Source organism: Colobus angolensis, unplaced genomic scaffold, assembly GCF_000951035.1.
Source record: "Colobus angolensis palliatus isolate OR3802 unplaced genomic scaffold, Cang.pa_1.0 Scaffold102, whole genome shotgun sequence".
Lineage (NCBI taxonomy): Eukaryota > Metazoa > Chordata > Mammalia > Primates > Cercopithecidae > Colobus > Colobus angolensis.
The window spans coordinates 6,105,774-6,116,108 of NW_012111142.1; the positions used below are offsets into that span (position 1 = coordinate 6,105,774).

Here is a 10,335-nt window from a genome sequence, read left to right on the forward strand (position 1 = left end):
CTTTTTTATGTCTTTCCTCCTTCTGCTTTGAAGGGCCCACTTCTGTAGGGTTTTGGACACCTCAGGAAAGAGGGGTCACCATCAAACGGTTAAAAACTTGGCAGAAAAGTCGAGAAACCTGGGTCAGCAGTACAATATAAAGGGACGGTGGGCCCAGACACACTATGGTTACAATATTGGTCCTGCCTCGTACTGCCTGTTTGACTTTAGATAGCCGATTTAATTCACCTACCCACCCATCAGCTTGCTTGTCTGTAAGATGGGGGCACCAATTTCTACCCTTTGGTGGCATGGGAGGATTAAGTGTCTACAGTGTGATTCACACTGACACATAGTAGGGGCTTGGTTAATGGTAATACTTTCTATACTTCACATCCCAATAGTTCTGCCCTTAGACTGTATGCTTTTCTTACTGTCCTCAGACTTGTGCCTCAGGCTGCTTATCTCTAGGCTGGGAATAAATGACTTACTTAGTTTCATCTCATGATGTGCAGAGATCAGTTATATCCATCGTGTTAGACAAGGCTCTCGCCTGTAGGAATCTGTGTGGCTTGGAGGGGGAACAGGATATAATGGGGCAGGGACTTTGACCTGCCCAGAAGTCAGAGGTAAGAAAGTAGGGGATGACAGATAGCAAAGGATCATGATAAATGTAGGTAGGATCAAGTGGGCTCTTATCAGGCTGGAGTTGGGACTACGGGACAGGTACAATCCTCCCCTACTTTCCCTCACCTTGCCCTGCCCTGGTGGTACCTGTCCACCCAGGGATGGGTCCTGGGAGAGAACACCAGTCCCCAGGAGACACTAGAGGGGCAAGGAGTAAAAGGGGCCTGGACCTCTGTCTCTCTGGACCTGATGCCTCCTGGTCCTCCTGGAGGACCTCCTGGAGAAAGCCTCCTGCCAATGGGGCCCCTTCCTTGGGTTCTAGGGGCTCTGATAAGGATCCTTCTCCTCCACTGTCTGCTGATATCACAAAGAGCTCAGCCCATTATTTGTGATTCCCTGCACCTCTATCATGATCCCTGATTCTGATCAGCTGAGAAGGAATCACAGGATCGCAGGGTCTTAGGGCTCAACTTCAGTCTGCAACCAGACCCACAGATCCTACAGCATCCAGCCTCTGCATTCTTTCTTCAAGACAGCTTTTTTATCACTTCTTCCAGACCACATGCCCTGAGCTGCCATTAGGTCCCAAACCAGACAAGGTGCCTCACTATGTTTCCATGATACTCTGTACTTTTCTCACTCCGAGCTTTTGCCATACTACCTTTAATATGCCTGTTTGCTGTTTCCCTTCCTCAATAGACCCTGAGTTCCTGGGTGGTGGGGAGCAAGAATCATGCCTTATTAATCTTCATATCTTCAATATCCTCCACAATATGTGGATCAGAAGAGGTACTCAAAACTGTTGTGTAAACGCTTGGATTAAGATCTAGTCCTGGCCAACTTCTCTTGTGTTATTTCTCACTATTATTCAATGGTTGGATATACATAGAAGTCACTTTCTCCATCCTGAATATGAAGACTTCAGGGTTATTTTAATAATCTGGCATACCACATATATCCTCCTAATCTCACCTCACCCAGAACTGGGCCATGCCCATTTGCTGCCAAGCCAAAAATGACCTTCTCTCCTCCTTCCCAGACTTACCAGTAATGTCTGCATGCATTTGCACAAAAAGGGGATTCTTGCTGAGGCCTCCACACAGGAAAAGAGTACTGATCGAGTGCCCTGCTGCCTCCATGGCTTCTATAATGAAGCGAGTCCCCAGCTTGAAAGGAGAAGCAGAAGATAGCATCAGTATAGTCGCAAAAGTAAACATTAGGGAACACTTCTTAAATGTTTACTGAGTGCTAGACACTGTACTAAGAGCTTTACATACACTACCTCAGAAAGCTGAGACTCACAGAGACTATGTTGTCTATGATCACACCATTAATTAAATCGCAGAGTGGGAATTTCAACTTGGGCCTCACTGATTCCAAAACCCTCTTAATTACACCGTTTGCTTCTATCAGTAGTTACACAATACTGACAAAAACAGTTGACAATGTCAACATAGTTAATGGTAACATAGTTCATTCAAACAGATATTTAATGAGTGTCTACTATAGCCCAGGCCCTGTATTAGGAGTGACTGCAATACTACTCTGAAACAGAGTCAATGGTATCTTGGTCAGTCTTCCTTTGCTAAATGGGAACTAAAGGCTTTTTCCTTAGAAAAAGCACCAAAAAATCCAGCAGCAGAATCATGGAAAGAAGCCTCTAATTGCATAAAGAAGGTGATATCCAAGGCTTCAGGGTGGCTGCAGGCTAAAATTACCTTTGCTATTACCTGAAACCAGGTAGTGGTTCTCTAAAAGCAGGCTTCTGAGCCAAATCCATTCCCAGGTTGTTTCAGGGCTTCACCATATTTTCAATTCAGCCTTGTGTCTCAGTCCTTGTGTGTTAATATCTTCCTAAAACACACTATCCTCATCCCTGTCTTCCTAAGTTCATTAAACTCAGTAAAAACCGTTATTGTTTGAGAAGAGAACATTGCCTTAGAGTTATGGAAGTGAATCTTAATGTAGAATTCTTCAGTTTTAGATAAGATAGTTGAACATCTGAAAAATCTTAATTTACTTGAAAGTTCAAAAACTAGAGTTCAAAAATCAAAATTTATTTGGGATAAGGACTAAAAACAAGAAGATGAACTGTGATGTGGCCTTAAGGGGGCAGCCACATGATGATGCTTGAGAAAGGAGCTCCAGAAAGAATAGAGGAAGAGGATTTTTTTGGTGGGTAGCGAGTCTTTGAAATGTTTAGAGATTGAGCAATTTGGGGACATGTTAAAGTCCTAGGTGTAGACCTGGGAGTGAATTGCTAAAGGGGAGGGAAGAGAAGTCAGAAGAGATAAGAAACTCAAGGATCTGGGAGGCCAATGTGTCTCTACAGATGGCGTAGCCACCAAGAAGAAGGCATGAGCCAATATCTTGTTTTTTAGTGAAAGTGTGACGTTATTGTTCAGGTTGAAACCTAGGAATGTAGTGAGTTTAGCCAAGGTAAGGAATAGGGTTTTGGAAGTCAGCAGGATGCTGCCCTGACCTCACATCCTGTGGCGGTGGGGAGTAAAGGGTAAATGAAGCCTGCTTTGACAAGGCTGTCTAGGGAGCTGTCACCCCAGGGGATGGGGGAACCTGGGAACAGGAGTGGTCAGAGGGTGATCTGGGAACCACAGGACATGAAATACTAATTGCTTTGGCATAAATCATGAGGGACAGGGGCAGTTCAGGAGCAAAAGACACAGCAGTTCTAGCCCAGAGGTCTTCAGGGTTTGTTGAAGCTATTCATGAATCTGGTAAAAATATGGATTAGGTAAAACCTGGGCCTCCAAAAACAATCCACAGATGTAGTGCGTTTAGAAAAATTCAAACATGTTGTGCCATATGAGGCCAGATCCTACATACTAACTAGGGCTGATCATTCCCAGATGTTCTTTGTTAAGCTTTTTGGGGGGTCATGAATCTCCTTGAGAATATGCCAAAACCTATTGACCTCCCCAGAAAAAAAAAGTCACATACAAAATAGTACTATACATAATTTCAGGAGGTCTACAGATGCCTGAAGTCCACCATGGATCATTTGATGCCTGTGGATTCTGGGCAACCCCAGTCTGCTCTAACGGCATGAATCTGTAGTAGCTAAGAGCATGAGTTTTGAATTCAAAAAACCCAGGCTGGCATTTAGGCATTTCACATATTTCTTATACCTTAACCTTTCTATAACTCAATTGCCATTTTTTTTTTTTGCCATGGGAATAATAGTATCATATTCACTTAGTTAAAAATTCTATAGATTGTCAGAAATGTCAACATGCAAAAAAATTAAAAATGTGGTCTTAGGCTTGATGAAATCTAGTAATACCTACCATATAAGGCTGCTGCTGTAGGCAGCAAAGGTAAAACTTGTAGAAGAGTGTCCAGCTCACGAAAGGTGCACACAAGGAGCGTTCTTCTGGTTATCAGCTACATGCTAGGCACTCTGCTATGCACTTTAATAGCATCTCTAATCTTAAAGCAAATGTGAAACCTGCATATTGTTATCCCCACTTAGGAGATATATAATTTGACTAAGCAATACAGTCTGTATGGGATGGGAGAATAGCTCTCTCCTAATTTGTATGGAAATGTCAGGCAAAACTGGTATCTTTGATATTTCTAAAACCAGGGACTTAGGGGCATGCGATTAGCAGGCCTGAGACAGGAATAAAACAAAGCACATTTCCTGGGAAAAGGAAAGAAATGATCCAAGTAAGAGGCGCTCCCTCGAGAGGGGCTGTGACAGATAGCCTGTCTCTCCCCTATGTGGTATTGTTGGCTGGAATTTCCCATTCAGTCTGGCGGTTCCTTAAAGGACCTCCCCTTTCGGTGTCCCAGACTCCAATCTGTGTAATACTCCATCCTACTGAAATGTCCCATCAAAGGGCTTTGTGTGAAAATGATTTTGTGCTCACCTTTCTGGAAAAAATGTTTTCACAGAGAAATTTAAATTAAAATTAGGCTATTCCACTGGGAATGTACAGAACCGAATGCAAATCAAGAGACTTCAAATGCAAATAGTACCTTTTAAGGGTCTGTTCTGCAAAGAAAACTATAGATGAACAGGCTATGGATAAACTGGGTGGTTGACAGGTCTTTCAATTAAGCATGATCAAGAGAGAATTTTACTTCATGGAGGGTTTTGCACAGTCCCAAGTTAACTTGATTACAATCCTCTTTAATTTCATTTCATCCCAACAAAATAGCACCCAAAGATATGACTACATATAGAGAGAAATTTGCTTAACTTTCAGATGACCGACAACAAATACGTGCTCTGGCAATATTCAGGGCTAATGAAACAAAATATTTTTTCCCAAGTTGAACATTATGGGAAAATATCTGTTATCAGAATACCTCATTAAAATGCACATTTTTTTTTTTTTTTTTTTTTTTTGCCTAAAAGATCAGCACACCCAGATACATTTGCAAAACAGACTGAACCCCTCACAATTCACTGGACTCCACAAAAAAGCCTTATGGAAAAAAAATCTCTGTCTTAAAATGCCTTCCTTTCATGGTATTATAAAGGTCATTAAGACAATGGACAGAATAAATATGATAGCTTTTAATACATGTATGGCCCATTAAATACAAGATTGATTTTCCAAGTGTGTGGTACTTGAGAAAATGTAGCTGGCTTTTTTTCTTCCCCTCTCCTGCCTGCATTAAGTTTAACCTCATTTATATATTTCTGGACTTCTGCTGTAGTACTCTTACCAGGAAAGGGACCTCTGTGAGACAATCCTGGCCAAATTAATGGTATTTTCTAATATATGTTAAGTAAAAATGATTCTTAGGAATATCTGAAAGCTTATTTCACCCATGTAGCTTTTACAAACAGATCAAACGAAAATGCAGCATGGTAAAGTGGAAAGAGCAGGAGCCTGGGAGTGAGATGGAGAAAGGTTCAAATTCCAACTACCACACACTAGCTGTTTGACCTTGGCAAATGGTCCTCCCTTTGTCTGTAAAATGAGAACAAACCCATCTACTTACAGGGTTACAGTGTTAAGCTACCAGTAGGCAAGGCACTCTGTTTGGTGCCTGGCTCACAGTCGTGTCTGACGAAAGGTAACTATCATTACCACTATGTGATGGTGCCCCTTGGTCCATCCTGTTTGGCCTCATCCTTCATGTCCTCCCCTTAGCATGTGCTCAAAAGGGGGAGTATCACACCATTCTGATTTTCCAAGATTATTCATTTCAATATAAACTATTCATTCCACTATGGGACTCTTTTACACAATAACATTAACAAATCAGAAAACAAAAGTTCCTCAGTACAGTCGTGTGTCCTTTAACCATGGGAATACATTGCGAGAAATGCATGGTTAGGCGATTTTGTCATGCAAACATCATAGACTGTACTTCCATAAATCTGGATGGTATAGCCTACTACATACCTAGGCTATGTATAGTATGGCCTATTGCTCCTAGGCTACAAACCCATACAGCACGTTACTGTACTGAACACTGTAGGCAACTGTACCACAATAGTAAATATTTGTGTATCTGAACATATCTAAACATAGAAAAGGTGCAGTAAAAATACAGTATTATAATCTTATAGGACCACTGTCATATATGAAGTCCCTCGTTAGCCAAAACGTTATGTAGCAGATGACTGTACTTCACATGTCTAGTTTTGTTTTAGAATGCTGGGGGTTCAAATCCCACCTCTGCCACAAACTATATGGCCCTGCACAAGTTAATTAATCACACATACGCTTAGGTTTCCAGTCTGTGGAACGGGGATTATAATATCTACGTAATAAGGTTAAATCAGATAATGTGTGCAATGCATCTAGCACAGTGCTTGGCAAATATAAAATACCTCTTAACTTGGCCAGGCATGGTGGCTCATGCCTATAATCCTAGCACTTTGGGAGGCCGAGACGGGCAGATCACGAGGTCAAGAGATCGAGATCATCCTGGCCAATATGGTGAAACCCCGTCTCTACTAAAACTACAAAAAATTAGCTGGGTGTGGTGGCACACGCCTGTAGTCCCAGCTACTCTGGAGACTGAGGCAGAAGAATCGCTTGAACTCAGGAGGCAGAGGTTGCAGTGAGCCGAGATCGTGCCACTGCACTCCAGCCTGGCAACAGAGCAAGACTCTGCCTCAAAAAAACCCAAAAGAAACAAGTAGACAAAACCCAAAAAACCCTCTTAATTCATTTATTATCATCATAATCATCATTATCATTATTATAAAACCAGAAAGCTAAATAATTATCTTTACTACTGATGCACACTTTTTTCTCTATTTTCATCTTACTATTCATTTCCTGCATTTTTATAGATGTCAGAATTGTGTGCTTTTGACCAAGTTTCCATGCATAAAAAGACATCTGACTGATTTCACTGAATTGGCCAAGCTATTAGACCAATAAGAAAATTGCTTCAGGAAGATACAGTAAAACTAGAGTTAATCTAAAAGGGCTGTTTAATCAAGTTGACTGACTCCATACTTCTATACAGTTGCATTAAAGAAGGTATATCCCTTCGGTATTAGTATTATTACTATTTGGGAAGTTCCATTCTTTATCGTACATACATGGTGCCTGGACAAATCTGAGCATTAAAAAAGCACTTCTGTTAGTGGTGTGAATAAGTATACATATCATTTAAAGGAATAAAGTTATGAAAACAGTTGTGTGAAGAAACAGAATAATTGAATATCATATATGTACACATAGCATTAAACATATTTGCTTAAACAGGTGTTACTGAAAAATAAATTTTGAATCAAAATTAGATAAACTGATTTTTTCTTTCTGTTAATTCCTATTCTCTTTTCAGAAGTGGCTAAGCCTCACTGGATTAACTTAATTTCGGGTACATACCTGCTGTGAGACCCTGAACGCCATGATCTACTCTCCTAAAATGCACTTTGTAACATATGCACACACACAACCTTCTGGATGTGATTTCAGGATTAGAACCCTCTTGTAGCCCGTCCATAGCCACCTCTAGATAAGAAGATTCCTTAGACAATGGTTAAGCTTTTAGGATTTCATTTCCAATTTTGATTTATCTTTAGTTTACAAACTCCCAACATTTTAGATGTAAATTCCCCTCTTCCTCCCTAATCATCCTAACCTCACGTTAAGCAGCTAATTATCAAAAACCAAACACTTTCATGTTCTAAGGAAGCTTCCTATTTAAAGGACCCCTATCATAAATCCTTTTGCAAAGTGAACAATATAATGTATTTTATAAATCAGAGATTCTTAACAACCTTTCTTAATGCAAGCATACATAGCATCTGCTTGCTTGCTTCTATTTAATTAAATGTAGAAAACAAATTAGATAAATGACAACTATAATCTTCACAGATTTTAACTCCTTTCAGCTTTTAGTTACGTGAGGTTATTAGTTAAAGCAGGTGAGGCCTTTCATCAACATTTCCTTCCAGACATACAAGAATCTCTTTTTCGCAAACAATCTTTTAATTAAGAATCTCTGTCACAAAAGCATGTGCTGTCTCTTGGGGAGCCAGTGGCCTAGGGTATACTGATGGCTCCAAGTCTCTTTAAAAATGGCATTACAGTATCTTACAGCAATGGCTTGAACTGTGGCCAGGTAGAGAATGGCAAGATCATCGAGGTCCTGAGACAGTTTCAATCCGGTGACCTACAGGGATGAAGGGAAGAAAAGAAGAAGATGGTCAAAAGAAGCTGCCGTGGATAAAGATAGTTCCCATGAAATACGTTCAGATGTGTTTTCTTGCCGAAACAAGTTCATATGCAAATCCCCTTTTTGTGAGCAGAACGTGAAATGCCTACTAAGTTGTTTAATCTCCAGATCTGGGAAAAACTATCCCTTTCTCCCCAAAAGAAAATACTTCTGACCTTAGATTAAACAAAAACAAAACAAATACCACAGGAAGATTATGTTTGATATTTCTTAGACTATAATTACATACCTTTTATTTTAAAACATTCTCTTTTCTTACAGATACCTATTTTCTGTGGCTTACAAGAAATCAACACGTACAGTGGCATTCTAGAACAAGATGATCTTGTTTTGTGTTCTGCTACTGTCAGAATTCAGTGTAACAGCATTCAGTGTCCAATCCAGGGTAAAATAATACATTTCCTACAAATACTATACCTACTAGGGGATAACTTAGAATCTGTGGGTTGCAAGGGAATCCCATTAAAGTCAATCAGAATCAGATGTTTATATGGAGTATGTCAATCTCTGAGAGAGTCCAGAACTGAACAGGATGCTGGATTTGTATGCCATCAGGACTTACTCACAGTCCTGCTTTCATGTCTCCTACTCATCAAGATGTTCTCTTAGGACATTTCTAGAGGCTGCTGGGTTCTTCAAGCTGAGCCCAGTGTTTGTGGGCATCAGCACTACAGTTCACTTTAGATTATCACATTATAAAATTAATTCACCAACATTCATTTATTCAGTTCCTATGGCGTGTGTTGTCCTGAGCTCGACCAGGTATGGACATGCAGTTTGCATCAAAATAGGGGAGCTGAGTGGTCTACGTAGGTCACTTCCTCTATCTTCTCTGGCCTCATTAAATTACTCTCTCCAGATTTCACCCTCAAACCCACTGCAATTGGCCTATGGCATGGCACAGGTACCATTCAGTTGCCCAAATCAGGAAACTCGGGAGCCCTCTTTTTTTAAGACAGAGTCTCACTTTGTCTTCCAGGCTGTGATCTCGGCTCACTACAACCTCCACCTCCTGGGTTCAAGCGATTCTCCTGCCTCAACCTCCCCAGTAGCTGGAATTACAGACGTATACCACCACATCCAGCTTTTTTGTATTTTTAGTAGAGACGGGGTTTCATCATGTTGGCCAGGCTGGTCTCGAACTCCTGATCTCATATGATACACCTGCCTCAGCCTCCCAAAGTGCTGGGGTTACAGTTGTGAGCCACTCTGCCTGGCTGAAAGCCATCTTTCTTGACCTCCCCCTGTCTTCCCATATTTAAGCAGTCTCCAAGTCTTATACATTTGATCTCCCAAATCTCTTTTGAATGCATCTCCTTTTCTTGATCCTTACTGTCATTCACTTCCTTAATTCAAGCCACCATTATGTCCTTCCTAATTGCTGACAGAGGCCCTGAGGAAATCTCACTGTTTCTAATTGTGCTCCTTTCCACACTGGAGCTAGACCGACTGTTCTTAAATGCAAATCTGATCGTGTTACTCCCTGTAAAACATTCTCCCCATTGCCCTCATTTCACAGTAGAAATGCCTTCACTGTCTCATGTGCTTCTTTCTGGGCTCGCCCTTGCTTCTTCTCCAGTGTTTACTCTTGTCCTTCCTCGCTCTATATCCTATGCTCCAGCTATGCTGAATTATTTATCTAAGTCTGTTGATGCGGGGATTCCTACATTCAGTAGAGCTACCTGCTGACAGTTTTTCTTGGCAAATAATTGGGCAATCAGATTAGAATGATGGCTTTGATTAACACACAAGAAGACAGAAAATCAAAATGAGAGACACAAGAAGAACTCTGGGGCTGTGTCATCCTAAGCCATTAACTGTGAAAGAATATCCTTCACAAAGTTTCCCAGAGACCTAAGCATATGGTAAGAATTCTGGAATTCAGAGAGAACATAAAACATGCTGACATTATAGAACTTCATTTCACAGTGAGGAAATAATGTGCCTAAGGGAACACAAATGAGAGACACAAGAAGAACTCTGGGGCTGTGTCATCCTAAGCCATTAACTGTGAAAGAATATCCTTCACAAAGTTTCCCAGAGACCTAAGCA

General features: G+C 40.9%; 1 protein-coding gene across 4 annotated transcripts in view; it reads right to left on the bottom strand.

Annotated features, from left to right (window-relative positions):
• The window catches only part of FGGY (FGGY carbohydrate kinase domain containing), a 441,241-nt gene that overhangs the window by 96,729 nt on the left and 334,177 nt on the right, over nt 1–10,335 (bottom strand). For all 4 annotated transcript variants that reach the window (XM_011941258.1, XM_011941249.1, XM_011941265.1 and 1 more), the window contains 2 exons: nt 8,146–8,220; nt 1,652–1,772 (listed from right to left, as the gene is read on the bottom strand). In XM_011941258.1, the coding sequence (XP_011796648.1) occupies nt 1,652–1,772; nt 8,146–8,220 (196 nt within the window). The remainder of the gene's footprint in view (nt 1–1,651; nt 1,773–8,145; nt 8,221–10,335) is intronic.